We start from the raw sequence: 27,329 nt of genomic DNA, 5'->3' as shown, positions 1-27,329 counted from the left end.
AATGGAGAAAAAGACGAAAAAATCCCAGACCAAAATGTAAAGTGTGAGTTCCGTAGAATAATGACCGTAAAAAGGTACATTTTCTGGACAGTTGTCGGGATATGTCCAACACAGTAGTGTACTTTTATACTTATACTGTACAATATATTTGAGTTTTAAGATTCATATTTGCCAGTTTGCTAACAGATGTTGATTGATAAACATGTCTTAAATTATTCTCACATTCTTCAGCATTTTGACTGCTATTTGATTGGCCGAAACAGTTGTTTTGGAAAAGCGTATAAATAGTTGTTGCATTATACATATGGACTGTGCAGAATTGTCTCCCTTCACTAAAGGCACGCCATATTGAAACGAAAATTGAACGACGAAGATAGTGAATACAAACATTTACCCATACAGAGAGCCCAAAACACAACATGCCAACAGCCGAGGTTCAGAGACCTCCTGTTGAAGATGGCGAAACCCAAGGCCAACAACAGAGTGTCAGTAAACCTGTCATTGGCATTATTTACCCTCCTCCAGAAGTGAGAAGTATCCTTATTTATTCTTTCATTTTAGTTTCAACCTAAGGCTAAACACGGGACGAGGATAACCACACATCACGTTGGCACAATGTGCCATTATTGAGATATAATGCAAAAAAACCCAAAAAGCCAGCGATTTTGGCCTGTGATCGCGCCCACGGCGATGAAGATCCCCAAAGAATGTGTAGATATCTTATACACAATTTTACATAAAGGAATTGCGGACTCATATTCAAACGTCTTCTACGCAGCCAAATTTGGCATCATCAGTTTCATCAGTTTTAGCCTTTTCCAAAAAGTTTAATGACTTCGATTTAAACCTCAGGAATGTAGTTGAAGCGTGAGTCTTGCACTTTACCAGGTGCACTAACCCTAACCTAGACGAGAGCCATGATGCGGTCCTATACAGTCAAGACATGACCCTGCATCGCGGCCGAGAACACCACCTTCATTAATCCTATTCAGATTCTAGCGGCCAATTACCCCTCATATTTTCTTGAGATTTTTTAAATATACTTCCCGTGGATTTTTGACTGAAAAGTCGATACCGATCTACTCCCAGATAATTTCCCTACACATACATGTAACTGTCATGTTTTTATGTTCATACGTTTATATATTAATAGGCATGTTACCCATAAACTTTGTGTTTCAACGATAGCGAGCTGACATGTTGACATGCTATGCGCATGCGTCAAATTTCTATAGTCTGCATCGGAAGATGTTCTTCATTAGTGGTATGCAAAACTCACTCTCGTCTCCTGTTTCACGCGCTCGTACTTAAATTGCAATCACTCTTATGTATAACGTATTTATCTGTTTTTGTGCAATGATTTATAGCTTTTCTTTGCAGAGAGGGGTGTTGTTGTTAGATGTATTTTTTTTTTTTTGTAATCGGTAGTTTAAATTAGCAACTGAGATTGTTTGCGGCTCTGTCCTCAAAGGATGTTGATGTAGTCTCACGAACTTAAGTAAATGCAAACTTACCAGATTTTTTAAACATGTCATTTTTGTGGTTTCCAAATATGGCTAAATTTGACTACTATCAACAGCGGTACAAAAGATCATGTAAATCCAGATAGGGTCCATGCAGGTAGACAGATTACTGTAAGTCACCGAGATACCTGGTGATCTACCTTTAGTTGGCGCATATCCCCAGTCCTTCTTAATTTCTTTTCTTTATTTTAATTTGATTCTCTATCAGTGATAAGCTAGTTATATTCCTGTCCTTTCTATAATATAACTTGATCTGCTTTTATGAGTCAGTAGAAGACGCTTAGAAGACGCACTAGTTTTAAATACTAACTGTGATAGTCTAGTGGTTTTACTCTCCTTTTGTCGACAGGTTCTTCATAATATGCGTTTATATTTCTTTTTTATATCACATATGTTCTCTTCACGATATGGCTGCAATATTGCCGATGTGATGTTAAAACTTAAGTCACTCATTAGAAGATGACATATCCCACCATAAATCTGAGATTACCTGAAGCTTGATTTTTGTTTGACAAGTTCAAATCGTTTCCACGGGTTTAATAAATGAATTGTTTTAGTCACCATTTGGCTGAAATATTGCCAGTGTAGTTATCAATCAATCACCATTTGAATGTCCTGACAGATAAACAACGGAATAATTTACCATGTGTTTCAATGTCTAAACGTAAATTACGCGGTTTTGTGTTGTTGGGTCTTTTTTTTTTCTTTTTGCTTTTTAATTTTTGGTACAGTTTTTGCAGAAGTAAAGTTTAATAACCAACTTAATGTTATGTCTTTGGCAATTTACAGTGATTACGCCGTGTATATTATAAAAAACCCCAAAACAAACAAAAACAAAAACAAAAAAAAAGCGAGTATATCATTAAAAGTTATTAATGAACGCACACCTAGAGTCATTAAACGCCTTTGTCCATAATAATATATACGTCATATAACATGTATGTAATATAAATTTCATAACCAGGATAATTTCTAATGAATATGTCTGTTAATAAGAAATACTAATAACTTTCCTACAGTGAAACATTGTACCAATCTGTTGTACTAATATCTCCTTTCAAGTAGTTTTCTTGGAAAACACATTATCAAATCCATAAAAAATCGTATGATGTGGAAACTGAATCTGTATCATTTGATTGTATATTGGGGAAAGCATTAAATCCATATACATGTAACCTCAGAACTTCATACTACAGGGGGAGGATGCAGATTAATTTATGCTGTTGCTTAGAGGATGATGTTTAAAGGGGGAAAATAGACAAAGATTAGTTAATGAAAATGTCAAAATGATACTGATACATAAATATCGAAAGATAATTTGACAACGTCAGTAAGTAACAGCAACGAAGACAAAGCTAAGATGATTTCAACACCGTGTTATTCACAGAAATTAGGATGCTGACAACAGCTAAAGACGTTCAAATTTAAAATTGTAGTTTATCTGTATTCTTTCTGCAAAGCTGAAACAGAAAATATCATTCATATTTTATTTAAACCTACACATGTAAAAGCACAACCAAGTATAGCTGAGTGAGTGAGTTCAGATTTAAGCTGCACTCAGCAATATTCCAGCCATATGGCGCCGATATGTAAATAATAGAGCTTGGACCAGACAATCCAGTGATCAACAGCGTGAACATCGCAAATGGAATACGATGATGTGTGTGGACAAAGTCAGCGAGCCTGACCATCCGATTCTGTTAGTCGCCTCTTGCGACAGACATGTGATGCTGAAAATCAAATCTATCCCGGATCTTTACGGGTGCACTACCTTATAAACTGGATAGAAAATTATTCCAGTACTAAACAAAATGCACAATAGAAAACCCTCATTTTTTATGATTAAAAGAAAAATGTAATGACGTCTGAATTCAAATTACCTTGCAACAAATAATACATCTACACAAACACGATCAAATTCACACACAGATTATGTTCAAACATATCCGGCAAAATATTATTTATAAGTGTAAAAACGAATACTACTAATAACATTCATACACTTACACTTACGTCTGCTTGGATTTTGTTAACAATACAAGAATGTAAATTTGGAGAATGTTTGAAATTCTTGGACATGTGTCGAAGTGAAAAATCAGTGAAAACGACAAGATCCTGCCCCTTTAAGTGTCCTGAGCACTATATTGTACAAAAATAAATGTGCTTGATCCCACCTAAATATCTTTTACGTTTGGATGTGAATGGAATCCTCTCTGCAAAAAAAACCTATAAATCATGGCACAAAAACAGATAAATACGTTATACATAAGAGTGATTGCAATTTAAGTACGAGCGCGTGAAACAGGAGACGAGAGTGAGTTTTGCATACCACTAATGAAGAACATCTTCCGATGCAGACTATAGAAATTTGGCGCATGCGCATAGCATGTCAACATGTCAACTCGCTATCGTTGAAACACAAAGTTTATGGGTAACATGCCTATTAATATATAAACGTATGAACATAAAAACATGACAGTTACATGTATGTGTAGGGAAATTATCTGGGAGTAGATCGGTATCGACTTTTCAGTCAAAAATCCACGGGAAGTATATTTTAAAAATCTCAAGAAAATACGAGGGGTAATCGGCCGCTAGAATCTGAAAAGGATTTATAAAGGTAGTGTTCTCGGCCGCGATGCAGGGTCATGTCTTGACTGTATAGGACCGCATTGCGGCTCTCGGCTAACCCTAACCCTAAAGATCGTAAAGGGGGTTGCCCAAGGGCTGAGGATCGTAAAGTTTGGTGCCCATGAACTACGGATCATAGACATAGTAGAGGGGGGTCCCCAAGGCCTAAAGATTGGACAGTAGCGCAGACTCGTTATAGTGCCATAAGCTGTGACAGCTGATTAACAAGCATTCAGTGCTAGCCGGGCTGTGCCCGGTAAACTGCAATCTAGCCGTTGAAGTTTTACGATATTGTTTCTGATTTTTTGTTAGGGTGTGTTAGGGTGAGGGTGATAATATGAGCGGAAGTCATTCCTTTTGTTCTTTCATACAGTCTGTAGTGGTTAATGCAATTTGTTTTCGGCCATACAATACAGGTCATCCTATCTTGGCTGTGCATCCAAAATTGTTTGTGGGTCATCTGAATATTGGTACAGGTTGTCCAAGGTTCAGATGCTCTAAAATTGGAATGAATGCTCCAGTGCAGGTATGTATCTAATGAAAATTGTAGATATGAACTGGTCATAGACCATCCAATATTTGCGGAAGTAAACCATACCCTAAAGGAAATCTTACTTGTTGAGGGAAACTGAAGTTGTTTTCATCAGTCTTTTTGGGAAGTGATGAAGCTGTCATGATGAGTAAGAAGAGTGTTGCAGCATATTCCAGTACAGTTTTGTTTTTATGGAGGTGAAGGACATTCTGCACTTACACACAGCATCCCCACCTATAGGCATGAAATGCATGTTGACCCAGCTTTTAGTAAATAACTCTTCATCCAATCGATCTCAAACTTTCCAATTGGATATTTTGTCAGACAACCTAATCACATTGTAATTAATCACCGATTTTATGCATTTGTATGAATGAATCTTTCTATATAGCTGTCAACAAAATAAGCAGCAGAACGCTGACAGCTTGCAGAGTGAGGGAACCAATGACCTGTAACTGTGGCAGTGTTGCATTTCATGCATTTCATGCCAAACTGTAGTGTAAGGTGTGTGCTCAGTGTCTAATATAAAGTAGTTTTTCCTTCTCCTGACTCATGCTTTTTTGCCTATTTCCCCATCCTCTGAATGATTAGTAGAAACTTGAATCCCTTCAAATCACCTAGATGCGAACATACAATCACTCACCTTGAGCCATGTCCCATTTCCCTGCCAAAAGTGCCCACATGACCACACACTTGGTGATCATTTCTGTCAGCCAACCTTCACTGACCTGTTGTCTTCAGGAGGAATACTGCATGTATCTTCCAGATTGGTCTTATTTCTTAACCAAGAATTCCAGACATTGTTGACAAGACAGCTAGTTTTGTTGCAAGAAATGGCCCTGAGTTTGAGAACCGGATTCGCCAGAATGAAGTTAACAACCCCAAGTTCAACTTCCTCAACCCCAATGATGCATACCATGCATACTACCAGTATAAGGTGAAGGAGTTCAAAGAGGGCAAAGGTAAGTAGCTCTTCGCCCTCTCTCTCACTTGTATGTGACTTCTTAGAAATGAATTTTGCAACACATGACTCAATGTATTTGCATGGAATGATCTGGCAGGCGATATGATTTATAGACATGGTAAAAGATTTTGAGTACATTTCTGAAGCAAAAGAGAGATCGCATACTAATATAGATCATGTGTAAGGATGCACCAGATATACTTGCAGCTGTATTGAATTTCAGTTACAAAAACTGTTTGCTACTGAGTTGTGCTAACAAGTTGAAGCTGCATGTGCGACCTTCAGGGAAGTAGTTAATCAACAGTGTTCCAGACTTAATCACACTTCTTATATTGTTCTTCTGTTTCCAGGTCAGGAACCTGCGGCACCTAAGGTATGTGGTAACATTTTCATTGAAATCTTGAATGTGAAAATTCTGAAATTATGCTTTGTCTAATTCCATGAGATGTATGTCTTAGTTAGAGTTTTAACTTTGCCTAAAACAAGTTTCTTGGACTCCAAAACATTTATTTTAGGGGTTGAAAGATTATGCCCTTTTTCAGCTGCATTGTGTAAATCTTAAAAAAATATGCAATATGTACACATGTATATCTTCTTGTAAAAATATTTAGTCTTACAATCATGAACCCGAAAATTGAGACCCTTAGTCTAAATCAGTGTTATGTATTTTCCGGAAACGTGTGGGTTTTTTTTACTCCAAAACATTGATTTTAAGGGTTGAAAGCTGCTGTTGTCAAAATGAGTGAATTAATATTTTGCATCATATCGGCAATATTTCTGGCATATCATTACAAGAACAATTTAATTTATATCAACATTCAAATGAATAATTCTTTTTCAGAAGAAGTCCTCCTTGGGGTACATATATAGCATTAAAATGTCCATTTAAAAATGCCTACGACAGTTGTAACAATATTGAATAAATATTTTACAAAACAAAAAACTCGTTTTTGTCTTGTGAGACCACCCCTACAGGGCCCCCACCCGGGCCCCTTAACAGCCAAGAGCAGGTAACTCTCGCCGTGTACCTCATACCTCACTTTTCATGCTGTCGTCATTGAGGACAGTCGTCCATCAGCAAGCTCTCATATTTAGAGAACCTACGAATTGAAGAGAAATGAGTGAGAAAGCTACGAAAACCGTATGTATGGTTCCTTTTTAACGCACGGGCGGTATTAGGAATGCATATTTCACTCTTTTTCATTCATGAAATGTTGTAACTTTCCGTGGCTACCGTGGTCTTCAGCCATGTGGCTGACAAGATGGCGGGCGGCACGTACCTGGTGGTTATTTCTTCTGCCTATTCTTTTAGGTGGTTTTAAATACAAACCGGATATTTGTATGGTTTTCTACCTTTCTTTTCCATGGTAAAGAAATCCTTATATGCTATTGTATGTTTTCATAAATAGCTTTCTTATTATTTAACGGTTAAATATCGCCAGTGCGTATTATTGTTTCTGTTAAATACTTATGTGTTTGTTGGATTAACGGGCCTTGCTATTAGTCATAGCACGGTTCGGTTTTTTCCAGTTCAAGGGGTGTGCTACTTGTAACGCAAAACTCCCCCCGAGGGATAAGCATATTCTGTGCCTGCGTTGCTTGGCGGAGGAAGCTCACGACGAGCAAGGATGCACCGTATGTCAGGACTTTTCCCCCAGGGCTCAAAAATCCCGTCATGCAGACTTGATCTTTTATAGATCTTTGATCCAGGGGGGGATATTTGGGCTCAGGAGCCGCCTTCAAAAAAAAGCCAAAAAAGATATTAAGAAGGCGTCTTCGGCTTCAGTCTCGGTGGGGGATAAGGCAAAACCAGCGAAGGGTACTTCGGCTCCACCTCCAGCGATGGCTTCTACCTCCGCAGCACCTCCCACTGAACCCTCGCAACCGTTAACATTTGATTTACTTTCGTCTTTGTTACAGCAGCAAATGGCGTCGGTGCATACCCTGATTTCGGACGCGATGTCCGGTCTCCGTCAGGAGATCGGCGTTCGTCCGGAGTCGGGTGTGTATCCGGCTTCGGCTTCCATGGGACTCCCCAGCCATGCCTCTGGCGCCGGTGTGGGGACTTCCATTAGGGGTGCGCAGGAACCGACTTTAGAGTCGGTTGCCAGCCACTCCGAGGTTGCCAGTGTTGGTCTTTGGACCATACCTATGTTGGGAGCTTTGCCGGCGATCCGCCACCCAGACTCAGTCTCGGGCGTCGGGTCTATGGCGTCGGGCCGCTCGGCTCTGCTCGGGCCTCTCTCTCTTTCGGATGTTCCCTCGACCGATCCCCCGGAGCTATCCTTAGATGACAGATCTGAGGTGTCACTCATGGGGGATCGCGCCGAGGAGATAATGGAGGAGGGGGAGGACCGGGGTGGGCCGAGTGAGTTTTCGTTTTCGCTCGGCGCCTCGCTGAGGCAGGTACGGGAGCGTATCGCTTCTGTCCTGCCGCAGGTCGTGGTTGCTTCGGCGACACCTGACCCCGAGGAATTCCGACTGCCGGGTGAGGCTTTTGCCCCAGCCAAGGTGGTGGATTCTCGGTTGCGCATCCTCCCTTCTATATTGTCAGAAGTGATTAACCCTCTTTTAACGGGAGCGCGGTCACGCTTCGATTTGCCGGAGCTAGACCGACGTTACCTTATGGGTGATCTTGACTTGTATAACCCTCCAGTGGTCGACGACTGTATCTATGCATCGGTCGCCCTTGGGGGTTCCTCTGGCAGCTCCTTAGCTTCGGCTAAGCAAGGACGCCGCCTGCCTCCGTTCACCTCTAACGTTACTGCCCTCAAATCGGCTTATAGGTCGTTTGAGGAGCAGTACCGAAATGCAGCTCAATGCCTTAAAGTCACAATACACGCCGCATATACTTCGGTATTGCAGCGTCGGCTTGTTGACGGCGGCGATGTTGAGGAGGAGTGTGTTTCCCCTACGCTCGCTCAACAGCTTACGGAGGTGCAGTCACATCTGGCGCGGGACTCGATCAGGTCCTCGGCGTGTCAGATGATGTCTGCAGTTATGGGCCTCCGTAGACTGTGGCTGTCCGTGGCACGGTATTCGCCGGCCACTCAACAAGCGCTACTTTCACTGCCATTCCGGATGGGATCTACTCTCTTCCCGGGAGCGGCATCAGTAGTCCGGGAGGCCGCGGAGGCTGTGTCTACATTCAAGGAGTCTAAACCCTTGTTAGAACAGCCTCACACTTCTCGTGCGCGTCCCCCGGTGCTTTCCTCCGCTTATCCTTCGGCTCCGGCCAAGGACTCTGCTAAGTGGGCACAGCCCTTGCAGGCGCGGAAGGGTAAGGGTAAGGGTAGGGGCAAGGGCAAGGCTGCGGCGCCCCAGCATCCTTTTCCGAGGAAAGGGAAGTCGGCCCCGGCTTCCCAGTAAGTCATCCTCCGGAGCCCTTGCAAGTGAACCCGAATCAAGCAGTCGGAGCACTGCCGACGTCGGGCATTCATTGCCTTCTGCCAAGCCTTCCTGTGGGTGGCCGCCTTTCCCACTTCCTGTCGGATTGGGAAAAGGTAACCTCCAACCCCTGGGTCCTATCCACACTCAGGGACGGCCACTTACCACTATGGAAGAGAGACCCGCCTCCCTTTTCCGGAATTCGGCGCACTCGTGTGCCGGTAGTTCCGGAGAAAGCCGGGGTTCTCCGCGCCGAGGTTCAGTCTTTACTGGACAAGGCGGCCATCGAGGTGGTTCCAGGGGGCCAGGAACAAGAGGGATTTTACTCCACTTATTTCCTGGTCACCAAAAAGGACGGAGGGTTCAGACCGATTCTCAATCTCAAACGGCTGAACACTATGCTGCAGGTACCGTCATTCAAGATGGAGACACTACGGTCAGTGATCTCATCTGTAGAAAGAGGCGACTGGCTTACGTCCATCGACCTCAAGGATGCGTACCTGCATGTTCCGATGCATCCCGAGTTCAGGAAGTACCTGCGGTTCTCCTTCGACGGGGTATGCTATCAGTTTCGGGTGCTTCCCTTCGGCATCGCTACGGCTCCGAGGGTATTCACCAAGCTTATGTTAATCCCAGCGCAAGTGGCCAGGTCACAGGGCAGGTGTTGTCACCCGTACCTGGACGATTGGCTTATACGGGCACTTGCCGCTCACTTGAGTCGAGACGCAACATTCGCCATAATGTGTATTCTCACCAGGTTGGGCTGGATTATCAATCTCAAGAAGTCAGACCTAGTTCCTACACAGGATCTGATCTTCTTAGGCGCACGGTTCGACACAGCGAGAGGCATAGTCTCCCTGTCGCCGGATCGGATCTCCAAAGTTCAGAGAGTTGTTATGCAATTCCTCGAGTCCCCCTCGGCTTCGGCCCGGGTTTGGCTCCAGTTGCTAGGCAACATGGCAGCGACGGTGGACGTTGTTTGGAGGGCGCGGTTGAGGATGCGACCCATTCAGTACGCCTTGGCGCGAATGTGGTCCCACGGCAGGAGTTACGAGATGATTCTCCTCACTCCGGAGTGGCTCCTTCCTCATTTACGGTGGTGGACAGTGGTAGGGAATCTATCCAGGGGGTTACCCCTGGACGCTCCCTCACCAACCCTTTCAATTCAGATGGACGCTTCCCTCACAGGGTGGGGTGGCGTGCTGGGCGCCCATTCAGTTTCGGGCCTATGGTTACGGCATGAAACGCGCCTGCACATCAATGTGCTCGAATTGAGAGCTGTCCGGCTAGTGTTCCAACACTTTCGGGAGACGGTTCGAGGCTGTGTGGTACGTCTAGAGATGGACAACCAGACGGCAATGACCTATATCCTGAAACAGGGCGGTACGGTTTCTCCGTCCCTCCTAGAGGAGGCGTGGCACTTTCTACAGTGGTGCGACCGGTTCAATGTTCGGGTGCGTCCCGTGTATCTCCCCGGGGTGGACAATGTTCGAGCAGACGCGCTCTCTCGACGTGTCCTAGCTCCTCACGAGTGGATGTTGCATCGGGAGATATTCGGGATTATCTCCCGGTTGTTCGGATCGTTCCAGGTGGATCTGTTTGCCTCTGGGGGGACGAACCAGATTCCGGTGTTTGTTCTCGGATACCGGATCCGAGAGCCATCGCTCAGGACGCTTTCCAGCTCGATTGGACGGACAGGGTATTGTGGGCGTTCCCGGTTTTGCAGTCCCGGTTAGAGTCAGGCCTAGCCGCCTCTACTATCCGGGGCTATTCCACGGCCATTTCGGCATTCCATATTCCTGTTGACGGTGCTCTCTTGGGGCAGCACCCTCTTGTTCAGCGTTTTTTAGCGGGTGTGGATAGGATCCGTCCGACTGTCCGGCGGATTAGTCCCCCGTGGGACTTGTCAGTCGTTCTTGACTGGTTGTCCGGTCCTCTTTTTCACGAGCTATCGTCTCTTTCTCTCCAGCTGTTAACGTGGAAGGCTGCCTTTCTTGTGGCGGTAACGTCTGGCAGGCGGGTAGGTGACATTCATGCAATGTCAACGGATCCTGCTTTGACCGTCTTTCACAAAGACAGGGTCAGTATTAGACTGCCGGATTCTTACCGTCCTAAGATCGCAGGCGCTTTTCATGTTACAGCGCCTATCGAGCTCCCTAAGCTCATGCAGCCTCCCTCGCCCGGTACCTCTCTTCGACGTGCTCACGTCTTAGATGTCCGTAAGACCCTTAGGGCTTATATCAAACGAACTGCTGATATCCGAAAAGATAACCAGTTGTTTTGTTGTTATGGCGGGGGAAGAGCTGGTCTGCCGGCGAACAAGCAAACCATATCTAGGTGGCTTGTCTCTGCCATTTGTATGGCATATACTCATTAAGGGTTACCTATCCCTAATGGGTTAAAGGCTCATTCTGTTAGGGCAGTGGCTACGTCACAGGCTTATGCCGCGGCTCTGCCCATTGAGGAGATCTGCTCTGCGGCTATTTGGAGCCGACCGAGCACGTTTATCCGTCACTACCAACTGGACAAACATTCACGGGAGCGTGCTCGGTTTGGCCATACAGTTCTCACCAGTGGGCAGAGTCGTGATTCCCCTAGCTGAATGGGCGTCTGAGATCTCGACTTTGTTTATCATGAAATGTTCCTGGTGGTGGGTTTTCACGAAACATTTCTTGTTATATTGGTGACGGATATCCCCTGGTGGTGGTGTTTTTATATATATATATATATATATATATAAAAAAAAAAAACACAAAGAGAAACTACCTATAGACGGTTTTTTCACTATTAGCGTCGACATACGCTCATATTTACCCTTGCACTGTTATTCCCGGCACTACTTCGCTGGTTTGGGGGAATATTTACAGTGAATGGCATGAGGTGTGGTCATATGTCCATCACCTTTGCTGGGTTATTGTCGATTGGCTCTTTCGGCCCTATGTTGCCACGTCCCCGCCTGATTGACATCAGCGGCTTGGTGATTGGGTAAGTGTATTTCTCTATCTCTCGCAGCTTCGGCAGTGTATGAGAGTGTGTGTAGGGTACACATCAGCAGACAGAATGCCGCTCCCGACTCACGTTCGTTGGGAGTCTGTCTTATGCTATATATGTACCCCAAGGAGGACTTCTTCTGAAAAAGAATTATACAAACCTGTAGAGGTTATGAATTCTTTGAAGAATGTCCTCCTTGGGGTACGGCCACCCGCCTCCCCACATTCTGACAATCTCAGCATGAAAAGTGAGGTATGAGGTACACGGCGAGAGTTACCTGCTCTTGGCTGTTAAGGGGCCCGGGTGGGGGCCCTGTAGGGGTGGTCTCACAAGACAAAAACGAGTTTTTTGTTTTGTAAAATATTTATTCAATATTGTTACAACTGTCATAGGCATTTTTAAATGGACATTTTAATGCTATATATGTACCCCAAGGAGGACATTCTTCAAAGAATTCATAACCTCTACAGGTTTGTATAAATTTAAAATGAAAAAACCTTTTACAGACATAATCAAAGTAGCTAGTGACTTGTATCCAGAGTGCAGCTTTCCATGCATCTGAGCAGAATGAGTAACTCAAGGCAATCAGTAATAACCATATACCTGACATTGTACACTTTTACAACCAAACAGTTGAACTTGTCGAGTGCGTTGAAGCCCCCTCCAGAGCATCCGAAGATAGCTGAAGTGTTTGTGCCCAAAGATCCCCCGCCTGAGTTTGAGTTCGTGGCTGACCCGCCTTCTATTTCAGCCTATGATCTGTGAGTTCCCATTTTCACTAGTTCTCACTGTGTCAGACATGAGAATTTTTGTGGATTTTCAGAATTTACATATCAGTATGGGTCATTTTTTTTAGATCAGCATAAATCTGCATTAACACTTTTAGCAGGCAGGTGTAGTTTATTACAAGTTTCCTCCAAAATTGAAATCTGCTTTTCTTATGCCTGCTCAATCTCTTCCCACAGAGGTTACTCAAGTCATTTCACCCCACTTGCCTCTTTTCTAATACAGGCATATTTCCCAGTAAAATCCCCAAACAGCAAGAAACTATTGCAACATGCATTATCTCCTATCTTCCTATCCAGTCAGAATATGACTTGAATAACCTCTGACACCTGCCGTGTGCAGTAAGTGTATGGTGTGATTATGTTCTCCCAATGTTTATAGTAAACATGGTAAGTCATATTGGAATCTTTCTATAGAAGTAAATTGGAAGAGGACTAAACCTCTGATTTCTTTCTTTTATTTAATGAATCAGTAAGTAAGTAAGTGAGTTTAGTTTTACACCGCACTCAGCAATATTCCAGCTATGTGGCACCGGTCAGTAAATGGTCGAGTCTGGACCAGATAAGCCATTGACCAACAACATGATCATGGATCTACACAACTGGGAACTGATGACATGTGTCAACCAAGTCAGCGAGCCTGACCACCCAATTCCGTTAGTCACCTCTTACGACAAGCATAGTTGCCTTTTATGGCAAGCATGGGTTGCTGAAGGCCTATTCTACCCCGGGACCTTCACGGGTGATTTAATGAATCAAATGAAATAGTTCTTGGTCGGCAGTATCCTTTAACCAGTTGTCTTCACATGTTTCACCTTGTTGCACCATCTGCTACACCAGACAATACTAATTAAGTGAACCCCTCATAGTGCTCCTATATGCACCTGTTAAGATATGTTTTCATGGTTTTAGATATGTTTTCATGGTTTGTATTGCAGAGATGTTGTGAAGCTGACAGCTCAGTTTGTGGCGCGGAATGGCCGACAGTTCCTCACCACTGTGATGCAGAGAGAGCAGCGCAACTACCTGTTTGACTTCCTACGTCCCCAGCACAGTCTCTTCAACTACTTCACTAAGCTTGTGGAGCAGTATACTAAGGTTGTCAAGAAACTTTGCTCATGGACCTTGACTTGACAAATTCAAATACATGTATTTGTGTGCTGTTTTGGGGGGTTTGGTCTTAGTAGTCTGATTGTTTGTGTATGTTGCTTTCATAACCAAGGATTGTGCCAATGCCATGGTTTCTGATCAACTTTGTAATGGTTTTCATACAAGAAGTATTTGTTAGGGTCATCTGTCCACAGTTACAGTATACAAAAAGATGTGCATAGTCCTGTTTGTCATTATTTGTTGTGAATATCTTTGAGGATAGCCTTGTTGACAGAGTTTGAATAAATTGCAAGTGTGTTCATTTTCGTAGATCCTAATCCCACCCAAAAACTTGAAGGAAAAGCTTGCCAACGAGTCTGAGAGCTACAAAGAGGTGAGGCTATGTAACCTGTAAATAAACACTAGCTTACACATAGTAGTTGGGTAGACTGTGTTGTCTGTGTTTGCTATGTTGTGTGAGTTCGCAGGTGGTGACTGTCATGCATGTTTTCAGGTAGTGACTGTCCTGTATGTTGGCAGGTAGTGACTGTCGTGTATGTATGTTGGCAGGCAGTGATTGTCATGTGTGTTGGCAGGCAGTGACTGTCGAGTATGTTGGCAAGTAGTGACTGCCATGTATGTTGGCATGTAGTCACTGTCTTGTGTGTTGCCTTTTGGCAGATAGTGACTGTCATATGTATCAGCAGGTAGTGACTATCATGTATGTTGGCAGGTAGTGACTGTTGTGTCTGTTGGCAGATAGTGGCTGTCATATGTATTTTGCAGGTAGTGACAGTTGTGTGAGTTGGCAGGTAGTGACTGTCATTGACTCTGAGTGTCATGTGTGTTGGCAGATGTGTTGTATATGTTGGCAGGTACTGACTGTTGTGTATGTTGGCAGGTACTGACTGCCATGTGTTTGCAGGTAGTGACTATGGTGTGTTGGCAGATAGTGACTGTCATGTATATTGGCAGGCAGGGACTTTTGTGTGTGTTGGCAGGTACTGACTGTTGTGTATGTTTGCAGGTAGTGACTGTCATATGTTTGCAGGTAGTGACTGTCATATGTTTGTAGGTAGTGACTATGGTGTATTGGCAGGCAGTGACTGTTGTATGGTTCACAGGTGCTGGAGGCTGTCAAGTACAGGGTGGAGTGGGCCAAGTACCAGGCCCGAGAGAAGAAGAAGGAAGAGGAGAAAGTAGAAAGAGAGCGAGGTCAGTGTTTCCACATTTGTACTCATGTTGCCATTTACCATCTTTACATCATCATTCATTATGTACAGTAACAGAAGGAAGAATTTCACATGCTGACTCTTAATTGCCAAGGCTACAGGTCAGAGTCGGAAGTCCGGGGTGACCAAAGGGAGAAAACTCACAGTAGTTTTATGAAAAGAGAAAATCACGGCAGTTTAATGAAAGATATGGTAGTTCCCTCGGTCATTGTGATGGTTACCATGGACATCTTACCTACCACCCTATAGTTAGCGTAATGAAACCACTAGTAGTTACTTCATACTATTACCCACGTGGTACTTCGTAAAGTTGTTTCATAACAAAGTGTTATGACACATGTGTCATAACACCTTCGAGTGATTTGATTGGCTAATACATAAACTTTGACATTACTGGTAATACTTTCATCACTCATTCCATTCATGATTTTCATTCAAAAGTTTTCACACCTGAGAGCATGTAAAACAAAAACACTTCTATGGAATTAGATAAAATCTATTTCATTTAGAGTGGTTACCAGCATTATTTTCCATTCTATAATAACTGAAGTTTCTGTAATAAAAAAGGAAAAAAAAACAATCTATAAAAACAAGTCAACAAATGTGTCTAGTAGGTCTCTCATGAGTGTAAACAAATATGGTGTTGAACGTAAAAGTTATTGATTGACCGACATTTGGTTGGAAGAGTTGTGAATATTATCATCAAGAGATAGAATACCTTCTGTTTGTATGTTGTCAGGACTCCACAGTAACATACAACATCCAAAGACGGACGGCACTCTTGTATCTCTATCACTGCCACTGTCTACCGCATCCATTCACGTCCTTACACACAAACATACTGTCACTGCCATGCCTTCCGTGGTTTCTTATGTAGAGGTCAAAAGCACTTCCCAGCATCTGAACACAAAGGGCTCGAAATCGTCTTCGTTTGAGGTTGTAGGCTGTGTTTTCAGACCCAATTTTCGGTGGAGTCTTCAACATAAACGTCGAATTTTGACAAGTGGGAATTCCAAGCTGAGATGAGAAGGCGTCACTGGCATCCTGCGCAAAGCGTCGCCGAATTATTTGCACTAACTTGTCCTCCGATGAAGAACATTAAGCTCAACTATTTGAGACATACTGTTCCCTGTTATTCACATTCATCTTTGCTTTTGAGTTTGACGCTCCTAATTAAATGCTCCCTATAATCTTCTTTGTGAACACATGACGACTAGCCCGACAGTGATGGCCGACTGATGTTCAGGCAAGATATAGGTCACATAGTCAAGTTCAAAATATTTACACTTCACAAGTGTTTTGATGAATTACATTATTGCTTTTGAAAACAAATTCTCAACTGAAAAGAATTACATTTTGATTCTGACTTGATTCTGTCTTAGTTTGTTTATTTTCTTGTGATAAGGCGCTGTATAAGAATTTACATTGCCTCTGCGCAGCATACGTTTTCCTGGAGTGAAGTGGTTGACATTCCAATCACCAATATGATGTATTAATCCGCGTTACATGGTTCTATATAGGAAAGCAAATTATTGCTTTATTTTTACGATATTTTCGTTTTTTAGAATGCGGATAGTAAATAGGATATAAAACTCGTTCCCCTTTCATATCAAGTTTATGTCCCGAGTGAAATAATTATTTCATAAACTTGAGATGAAAGGGGAAGCTCGTTTAATATCCTATAACTTCATCCTCGATATCTCCAATCAGGGATTTCCTTTATAAAATATCTTTATAAAATACCAGTTAACCATGGCAACACAAACCGTGCAGAGGTTCTCTGAAAGAGGTAGAAGGTGTTTTTGTTTATATTTTTTTAAAGCCTTGGACCTGTAAACCTGTCTGTATGATTTCCGCCAAATCTGAGCTGCACTGCGAACAAACCTTTGCAGCTGCAACCACTACCTTTGTTGACACTGGCAAGCTCAGTTATAATGGCAGTCTAGCTGATTGGCTACTGTGAGAATGCGGAGCCAGCAAAGGGAGGTGATAAAATTATCGGTCCGACCTGTAGATGCATCCAGGGTATAGTGGAGACTTAACGGAGCTTATAGCCTGGAGATATCAAGGATGATCATGTTTGTGTGACAGTGATGAGTCACCATTACAGGCCTCTGTAATACTGTTACTCGGTGATACAGTGGCTAGTGGAACATGCTTTGTAGTTCAGAACACCAAAACTTGTGTGTTGAATGAGAGAATACCTGATCAGATGATAATCCATGGTTCTATGTTTCAGTGTCCTATGCTCAGATTGACTGGCATGACTTTGTAGTTGTGGAGACAGTGGACTTTCAGCCACATGAAGGCGGTGAGTACATGCATTCAGGCACATGGCCTGACAGGTCTGGTTGCTGGAACATATCCCAGTGCTGATGGGAAAGAAAGGACTAAATGATCAGACTCAAATATTTTCTTCTCTGCACTGTAATCTTGTAGATCCTGCTTTATCAGTGTGTTTGTCATGGGTGAGGAATGTCATGTTCAAATGATATTTTCAGGTAATCTGCCCCCACCCACCAATCCCAGTGAAGTTGGTGCTCGTGCACTGCAGCAGGAGAGATTTGAAAAGGGCGAGGTATGTGTATGAATATGATGCTGCTATGTGAGGAAGAATTGACTGTGAGAGTGGCACACAGGAGTAATACAACTCTACCATTTAACTCATGTGACCCATGATGGTCTGGGGTAGAATACAGCCTTCAGCTATCCTTACTTGCCATGACTGGCGACTATACTTGTTGTAAGAGGTGACTAACGGGATCGGTTGGTCAAGCTCACTGACAAGGTTGACACCTGTCATCAGTTTCCAATTGCACAGATCAATGCTCATGCTGTTGATCACCAGATTGTGTGGTTCAGACTCGATTATTTACAGATGGCTGCCTTATAGCTGAAGTGTTACTGAGTGTGGCGTAAAACTAAACTCACTCACTCTAACTAATGTAGAAGTTGGTGATATATGGTGATATGATGATCCCATGTGGTGATGTATCCAGTATAGGTAATATGATCAAATTTAGAAAATATCATGATCCAGCAATGATATGATGATCCAGGGTAGTGATGTGATGATCCAGTATAGATAATACGATCCAGTGTAGAAGATATCATGATCTAGTGTAGTGATATGTTGATCCATTGTAGTGATATGATGATCTAGTGTTGTGATATGATGATGTAGTGTAGTGATATGATAATCCAGTGTAGTGTGGAGATCCAATGTAGTGATATGATGATCTAGTGTTGTGATACAATGAGAGTTTATCAGTAATGTAATGTCTAATGTATGTGATATGATGATGCAGGGGATTGAGGTGTGGCAAGTGCATTGTTGTGTATAGGGTGTCATGATATGTGTGTGTGATGCAGATTGACAATGACATGGAGATGGAGTCTGATGAGGAGGGTGATGATGAGGACCAGGGCCCAGGGAAGAACGGCCCAGGGGGACAGACGAACGACGACATTCAGGTTCAGGTGAGTCAAACTGTCAGGTTAATAGATTTTATCTCCAGTCCCAGGTCTTTTCTTAATGGAGCACAAAGTTCAAAGTATAGTCACTTCAGGAACCAGAACCGATTAATTCACATTTTCTCTAACATAATGTAGTCATCCTGGTATGAATATTTTTAAAGCCAACCTTGCTTTTTGATTTATATGGCACACGTTGTGTGATGATGTATGTAACCAACCTCGTTTGATGAAGTAATTCATACTTATCTGGTGTTTAGGATATGGAGGAAGATTCAGATGAAGAAGTGATGGACAGACCACCCAAGTCTAAAGCTGCTGCACCACCACCACCTCCCCCACCCCCTCCATCAGAGGCACCCCCACTGCCACCCACACCGGACCAGGTGATCATCAGGAAGGACTACAACCCCAAGGGTAGGTTCTGTATGGACAATACTACTCCATGTTTAATGACACTGTCCTTTTGAAAGAACTGTATTTCTGTCATACAGGGTAATGATCAATAGATAATACACTTAAACCTGTGATTTTAAATCATATTGAAGTTGCAATGAATGTCTTGCCATTGACATCCAAATAACAGCATGCTTCATAATAGCATGAATCAAAATAACATGGAAATATTCTGATTCCTGACAGTTTTCATAGAAGTTGTATAATCCCAGGGGAGCTGAGATTGATAATCCAGTGATCAAGGTTAAACAAAGCGACTGTGAGCAGCCTAGCTGGAACTTGGCTCTGTATAAATAAATTATAGTAATAAGTTATGCAGGGACGTATCTGTAAATTGTTAAAGGGTTTTTCTAGGTGTAACTAATAATTACGGACGGTGTGTTCCTATGATTTATGGTTACAAACATTTTGCAAACATTGTCATCCATGAAACAGGCATGTTGAAACCAAGACATGCCTGTTTATTGTGTTCCATTTCTTAGAAAACAATATTTATTCCCCGATGTGCGTTTATCGCAAAGTGTGGGATAAAGCATTAGGCTCCGATTGGAATATCTTAATAACTGTCGACTGGATTCTTTTCATATTTAGTATCTAGGTTCATCACAGTAAAAGAAATGTCTCAGATAGGTTTGGTGACCTTGACCTTCATCTCAAGGTCACAAGGGGACTTTAGCGTTTTATCTTGTCTTGGAGATATCTCAAGAACCATTCACAGGATTTTCTTCATATTCAACACAAAGCTTTATCTAGGGAAGGCGCAGGGCCCAGTCTATTTTGGTGACCTTCAGTTAGTTTTCAAAGACAGCAACTGTGTTTTTTGGGAGTTTCATACACTGGTCAAGGTCTAAGTGAGTCTTCAAAATATTTTTGTGCTTCAACAACTACAGTGCAAGATATCAAGCGAGTTTGAGAGTAATGTTTTTGTTCACATTTTACTTTGTCTTAGACTACGACCTTCACTTTCATTTCTTCTTAAGTTTGGTTTCATAATATGTGGCAGGGGATTATGTCACCTTAGTGACAATGTTTGTTACTTTTGAGATTATGTTGAATGATTTTTGAGTATTGCTTATGAACTTAAAGCAGCCATGATACAGCCTTCCCCTGACATGATTTGTATATTTGTATGAGTGAGTTTAATCAGTGTGTGAATTTAGTTTTACTCTGCACTCAGCAATATTACAGCTGTCTGACGGCAGTCTGTAAATAATCTCATTGGGATCAAACAATCCTGTGATCAACAGCATTATCATCAATCTATTCATTTGGGATAGACGGAATGTGTTAACAAAGTCAGTGAGTCTGACCATCTGATCCCATTAGTCGCCTCTTACGACAAGCATGGGTTGCTGAAGATCAACTCTAATCCGGATCTTCACATTTTTTCTTGGTTTATTTTACACCAGCCAGTTCAACATTTTCACATAGCATGTGCCTAATTATACGTGTGATCATAATGAAGACGTTGTTTGCAGCTCGCCCTGTGACAACAGAGGGAGGGCCTGACCAGTACATGGTGTCGCCCATTACTGGGGAGAAGATCCCTGCCCACAAGGTACCAGAGCACATGAGGATCGGTCTGCTCAACCCCAAGTGGATGGAGGCGAAACAGAGGCAGATGGAGGAAATGAAGGAACAGGAGGAGGTGTATGCTGCTGGCTCTGCCATTGACACCAACCTCAAGCAGCTCGCAGAGAGGCGTACAGATATCTTTGGTGTTGGCACAGAGGAGACACAGATTGGTAAAAAGGTAACACCAACATTGAGTTACTTAGTACAAAATTGCTATACAGCTGGGATACCTGAATTATCAGTTAACACTACCAGTGTGTTTCATTAAACAGGTGGGAACGTCATAGTTAGATCAACCTTAGATACCAGTTAAAATCGGCCTTCCACAACTCATGCTTGACATAAGCAGTGACAGAATTGGATGGTCAGACCCCACTGAATTAGCTGACGCATGTGTTTGTATCCCAGTTGTATAGATGACACTTGTGATATCAGTTACTGGATTGTCTAGTCAAGACTTCCATCTCATAGTTGGACACTTGCTGTGTGCAGTGTTAAACAACAAACAAAACGGCAAGAGTTGAATTCAACTTTTAACCTTATCCTGCAAATGCTTTAGTGGTCAATCCCACTGTATCTGACGGACATTTTGCCTAAATGCAAGCTCTCTACACCTCCCTATTCTGAAAGTAAATACCTGCAGCGGGGTCAGAGGTTTGGGTCATAGATCTTCACAGAACCTCACTTTAACACTTTGGAACAGAACAATATACCTACACTCTACAATCTAGGCAAAACAACAAACACAGGGACCTCTCTCTCATATTTACTTTGTGTAGCATTTTGTCCTGATGTATATGTAACCTTTTGGGAATGGAATCTGGCTTTGTTTTATAAATGAACACGCCATATTATATGCTTCAGTACCAATTTGATCAAATATGCATAGTTCACTTGAATATTTGAACTGTTTAGGTCATTGTAGATTTCAGTTCTAACTATGGTACTTTCTCATACATGTGTCTGTGATGCTATCATGGATGAATCAATATCACCTGCAAAAGGTCTATGATTGTTCACAAGTTCACAACGCTGACAGACCTTAAACCAAGGTACTTTCAGTGTCTCAAATTACACAGTAGTTCACCTTCCTCACCTTGTTTTGTTGGTATGGCATTAGGCATACTTCTCTCAAGCTACTGGTGACAGAGACACTGAGAAAAACAGGTTGTTCTCCATGCTAGATTCTCTGACTGAAATTATTTCAGTCCCATAATATTTGCCAGTCAATCCATTCATTAACACTACACTCAACTAGAAATAATGTCAAGTGACATGTTCAAGCTGGGAGATGTTTCTGCATAGATCACATTGACATTGTCTGATCATTCTCGGGATAGCATCTGATCTATCTCTTAAAAGTGTTCTGTGCAACATATATCTACACAGCCCATTGAGTTGTTTTCAGGGCTGCTGGTAAGTTTGAACGTCCTATGTCAAGCAGTTTAGCAACTATGTGGCTTTATTCAGATCGGAGAGGAAGACAAGAAGGAGCGATCCAAGATCGTGTGGGACGGCCACACAGCTTCCATGGAGAAAGTGTCACAGAGGGCAAGGGAGAACATCTCTATTGAGGAGCAGATTGCCACCATACACAAGGTCAAGGGACTGCTGTAAGTACAGCTTCCTACTGGCATTTGCTTTGATGTTTGTTGTCTTTGTGGCAACTGAATTGTTCAGAAAGAATCTGTCAATATCAACTTTAATGCAGTATCATCTCATGCTTTCAAACTAGTCAGTATCTGATTTATCTGTACCTGCTTAAACAGAAGTCACTGCTTAAAGAGAAGCCTGTAACTTGACAGCTGCATGCATACTGGACTTGTTTTCACCACTTGTTTTATGACCCGTTTCCTATATAATGTGTATCAACCCGTGAAGAACTGGTGTAGAATAGGTATTCACGAACCCAACTATTGTTGTTGTAAGAGGTGACATGCTGTTGATCAGTGGATCAATGGTCCAGACTTAATTATTTACAGACCACTGCCATATACTGCAGCGTTGCTGAGTGTGTTGTTAAACTAAACTCACTCACTCATTATGATGCTTCTCAGGCCTGATGAAGAGAAAGAGAAGATTGGACCTGCCATGCCTAAAGCAGGTGCTGCCCCACCACCACCTCCTCCTCCGAAGTCCGCTCCTCCACCCCCAGGTTCACAGCCAGCGCCTCCCCAGCCCCCTGCCAGGCCTCCACCCCAACAGATGCGTGTATCCCATCAAGTGCCAATGCATCCGCCAGGAGGAGTGATGGTCTTGCCTCACAGACCTCCCATGATGATGGGTGAGTTCATGTAGCTTCTGCTGTTACCAGAACACATGGTGCCATTTCTGCTATCACCAGAACACATGGTGCAGCTTCTCTTAGATAGTTTAATACAGTTATTTTCGATTATTAACTCATCTTGAGGTATGCTATAGCTTGACGACAATCCACAACTTAGAGATTTTATGTTACAGTTGTAGGTGAAGGGATATGAGACCAGGCTAGGGCAAATGTCACTCACTGAGCAGTATCTTATGATTTGTGTTTCAAGTATAGTTTGTTTCATATGGAGACTTGAGTTTCTACTATCACACTATGTGAAGAGATGGCACACAAATACTGCTGAAGAGAAAATCAGGAGTATCTGTGTGAAACTTCAGCTGCTGTTGTAGGTATTTGTGTGATGACACGTGGTGCTACTGTGTTGCAGGTATGCGAGGTCCCCACATGCGACCACCAATGGGCATGCATCCTGGCCCCCCACAAGGATACCCAGGTCCGCCTGGGCCTCCAGGCCCTCCTCATCGCCCTGGGCCACCACCCCCACCATCTGGTCCTGTTGAGGACGAACCCCCCAGCAAGAAGCAGAAGACTGAAGACAACCTGATGCCTGAGGAGGAGTTCCTCAAGAAGAACAAGGTATGCCTCTACAGAAGACACAACAAACTTCAATTTACTGGTTTTACTCCATGCACTTGATGACCAGTAAGAGTTATGTGCCCTTGATCCATGCCTTTTCAACTATTTGTCAAACAATTCACATAAGGGATCGTTCATAAGTTATGGCTTGGGGTGAGTAGTGTGTGTGCATACATGCATGTGTCTTGTCTGTGTGGATTCATGTTGTTGTTTCAGTTGTTTTGCAGTATTTGAGGGTGATGACTTGTTTCACTCATATATACTGTTCTTTCAATGTACGATTGTTGAAATGTGGAGATAAGTGGGATTGAATCAATGTTGATACAATAATAATGGATGTTTTGAGAATGCATCACCACATGGATTTCATTCAAAGCAAAGCTGTTCATGCAGTTATCCCCCTTGTTAGGTGACTGGCGTATGACATGAAAATTCAGATTTACAATTTTCAGTCAGTAGTGTGTGATTTGACCCTGAAAACCCTGACCATGCACAGATGCAAGAAAATTAGTGGAAAAAATGGTCTACAGTGAAAAATTGGCAAGATTCACGACACACCTCATGTACGTGAAGGAGGCTCCCATGTTGTGGACTCGCTTCCCATGCATGGTTTGCATGTGGTGTTAATGTGAAGTGATGCTGCATACACCAGATGACTGTCATTGTAACGTTCCTCAGTGGGTTTCCTTTCTACCAGACTTCAAAGTTCAGGTTCCTTTACTCATAGTATACTTACAACATTGTCTTACTTGGATATCCTTAATATTAATATGTCTATCATACAGAATATAAGATCCTTTCTCACTTGAAACACAACACAGAAGATGACAATCCAGATCCTCTTGTTGTTGGTGTTTAGCAAACATACATGAAACCAAATGAATTGATTTTCATACGGATAATATTAAAGGCAAGCATGGTCTCTCTTGGTCCCTTTGGTTTAAACCAAACTACTTGACTGGACATGGCATACTTATGCACAGTGCACATGCCGTCCTTCTGTGTCATAGAGCATTAAAGTGGAATTCCTGATCACCAGTGGCAGTGTGTGGTCCTGTGTGCCAAGATCATGTAAAATCAGTTGAAGTTAAGCAATGACTTGACTCCTGAGAGTTTCTTGGACTTCAGCCATGCGATACATGTGGTCTTACCTTAGGTCAGTGAGTTTATTCACAATTACCTCTGCCTCTATCCACCCAGCAGTAAAATTGGGTGCTTGTCCGTCTGAATTTGAACTTGGGTGCCTGACAGGCGACCTGTTTCATTCTCCACACGAAGTGTTCTTTACTTGCTGACCAGGAGTTATGTGTGCAAGGATAAATGCACAATATAAATGGACTGTTATCATTATTCACACAGTGGTGTGTGCTCCTCAGATAACTACAGCCTTTGTACATGTTCCACAAGTCTGACAGAAACTTCAGCCTAATCACAAAAAGGAAGAAAGCCACAGTCAGATTCTTTTCAACCAGTGGAGATGATATGAGGATCCCTTCTTGACTTTACCACATGACAAAAACTGGAGACTGACCAGAAGTCATGCCATTTTCCAACCTACTATGGACATGGCTGCCATGCTGTATACATATAATTTGTTTAGTTCATGACATGATTGTTGTTTGCAGGGTCCAGTTACAATCAAGGTGGCTGTGCCCAATGTGCCAGACAAACCTGAATGGAAGCTCAAGGGACAGAAACTGGACTTCACATTACCACTCACAGATTCCGTAAGCTACATAAAGTTACTTGACTTCGACAGGTTACATTAAGATACACATGTATCCATACCATGAAAGAAATGACTTGTTTTGAGATTTTCTCAAATTACTTTAACTTTGATGTACTTTATATTACTACAATAATTTATAATTAATTATACTTTTAACTAATCCTGCACTATTTACTTCCTGCACTTATTGCTTACAGCTGCGATGTTAAGAGAATTTCAAAGGCGTGAGCAATAAGTGCAGGATTAGTTGAAAATTTAGTAAAATCAGAAAGACCAGGAAGTGATTACAGTCTACGTCTGTTTACACTGTCTGGCAAGCCATGTTTTTCGAAGACGTAAGCAGTAGGTGCAGGAAGTAAGTAGTGCAGGATAAGTATACAAATATATAAAATATTTAGATTTTACTAAAATTTGTCCATTAATGGCATACTAAATCCACACCAGGATAGTGCAGACACCTTATTACCTCCATTTTCTGCTGGGTGAACAGATAGAATAATTGTGCGACATAAATGAACACCACTTTGCCCTTCTTTCATTGAACTGTGCTATTCCCTAAATAAGTGGAAGAGTTTTGCCTTATAATAATCTGTGTTTATGTGTGTTGTTTTCTGTCCAGGTGTCTGTGATCAAGGCCAAGCTGCACGAATCGCTAGGAATGCCAGCTGGCAAACAAAAGCTTCAGTATGAGGTGAGTCTTCCATATTTCATAAAGGTAGCTCTAGGGTTCCTGATTCTCCACCACAAACATAAAGGTACTTCTTGGGTGACTCAATCCTTAACCACAAACAACATAAGGTACGTCATTCTGCACCAACAACATAGCAGTAACTTCTGTGTGATTCGCAGGTGTCTGTTAACTAAATAAGTGAGAATGAGTGATCTACAGTTGAACACTGCTCTCGATATCTATTGACCTATCCGAATATCATCACATGATGACATAAGTCCCTGATTAGATTTTCACTGTTCTGATGCGATACCATTATCCTTTACCAGAAGTGTTAAGTTGAAATTCGGAGTACATCCTAATTAGATAAACAAACAAGTGACACTTACAACTCAATTAGGCTTAATTAGCTCTAACTACTGGTATATTTGATTCATGCTGCAGCATGCGAGTAAATATGTTGAGACTATCACAGTTCAGAAGGATACTTGTCCAAGAACGGTTGGTGTGTATTGATTCTATGTGCAAATATCAAGTTAAAAGGGTATGTTTAACCTGTCGGGACCAAGAAATTCATACCGAGATATCCAAAATATCAAGACATCCGTATTGAGTAAAAAGTGTTCAAATAATGATGGATTTTGCTGGGACCAAGAAATTATATTGAGACAACTGAGGTATCGACTTATCGGAGTTTGACGCAACGGTGTTCGACTGTATTTAGCAAAAAAGACCCCATGAAACAGCATCTGCAGGTCAGACCAGTAAATCTCCAAAATGTTACTAGTAGCCACAGTGGATCAGGGGATATTTCATAGTCTGAACAGAGGTACCTCTTTGGTGCTTCATTCTTCGATGCTTACAACAGGTTATTCTTGGGCACAGTTTATGGCCATGAAAAGTAAAAAAGTTATTTGGCTTTCATTTCATGTCATCTACTTGTTTTGCAGGGAATTTTCATCAAGGACTCCAATACACTGGCATTCTACAACTTTTTGAATGGTGCTACTGTGTCACTGGCACTGAAAGAAAGAGGAGGAAGGAAAAAATAACTCATGAGTTAATCCATTGCTTCACCTCGGCAGCTGTGTGGGCGAGATTGTAGCTTGTATGAATTATTGAGGTGTCTCATCAAGACTTAATTGGCTAGAATATTGCATTAAAGAAGCCTTTTTTGCCCATTGTCATACTTTCTGCATGGAAATGATTACTGTTAAAAGTACTTAGCAGTCAGAGTTCTTGAATAATGTTTGTGAGAATAAAATGTACAGAGGTTTTTAGTGTTTCTTCATTAATAACATGGCGAGAATAACATCACAAAAATTATCAGCACCACCTGCCTTCCTGGTGTCTCAGCACTGTTATGGAAGTGGTGCTAAGTCCAGA

The 27,329-nt window shown here is 42.3% G+C and overlaps 1 protein-coding gene across 1 annotated transcript; it reads left to right on the top strand.

Annotated features, from left to right (window-relative positions):
- Nucleotides 1-293: 293 nt before the first annotated feature.
- On the top strand, nucleotides 294-27,219 carry LOC137281489 (splicing factor 3A subunit 1-like). Its single transcript, XM_067812745.1, has 18 exons — nucleotides 294-534; nucleotides 5,484-5,648; nucleotides 6,001-6,023; nucleotides 12,662-12,789; nucleotides 13,752-13,911; nucleotides 14,234-14,296; nucleotides 15,027-15,117; nucleotides 17,374-17,445; nucleotides 17,636-17,712; nucleotides 18,507-18,614; nucleotides 18,869-19,025; nucleotides 20,543-20,817; nucleotides 22,110-22,252; nucleotides 22,697-22,923; nucleotides 23,336-23,544; nucleotides 25,170-25,271; nucleotides 25,893-25,964; nucleotides 26,894-27,219. The coding sequence occupies exons 1-18, from the start codon at nucleotides 420-422 to the stop codon at nucleotides 26,993-26,995; spliced, it is 2,289 nt and encodes a 762-aa protein (XP_067668846.1). The 5' UTR covers nucleotides 294-419; the 3' UTR covers nucleotides 26,996-27,219.
- The last annotated feature ends 110 nt before the right edge of the window (nucleotides 27,220-27,329 follow it).

Source organism: Haliotis asinina, chromosome 4, assembly GCF_037392515.1.
Source record: "Haliotis asinina isolate JCU_RB_2024 chromosome 4, JCU_Hal_asi_v2, whole genome shotgun sequence".
Lineage (NCBI taxonomy): Eukaryota > Metazoa > Mollusca > Gastropoda > Lepetellida > Haliotidae > Haliotis > Haliotis asinina.
The sequence above is the reverse complement of the archived record's forward strand: the minus strand, read 5'-3'. Positions and strand labels throughout refer to the sequence as shown.

Coding starts and splice junctions, on each gene's coding strand:
- LOC137281489 (XM_067812745.1), top strand. CDS start 420: ATGCCAACAGCCGAGGTTCAGAGACCTCCTGTTGAAGATGGCGAAACC. Junction 6,024..12,661: donor AGGAACCTGCGGCACCTAAG/GTATGTGGTAAC, acceptor ACAACCAAACAG/TTGAACTTGTCGAGTGCGTT. Junction 12,790..13,751: donor TCTATTTCAGCCTATGATCT/GTGAGTTCCCAT, acceptor TTTGTATTGCAG/AGATGTTGTGAAGCTGACAG.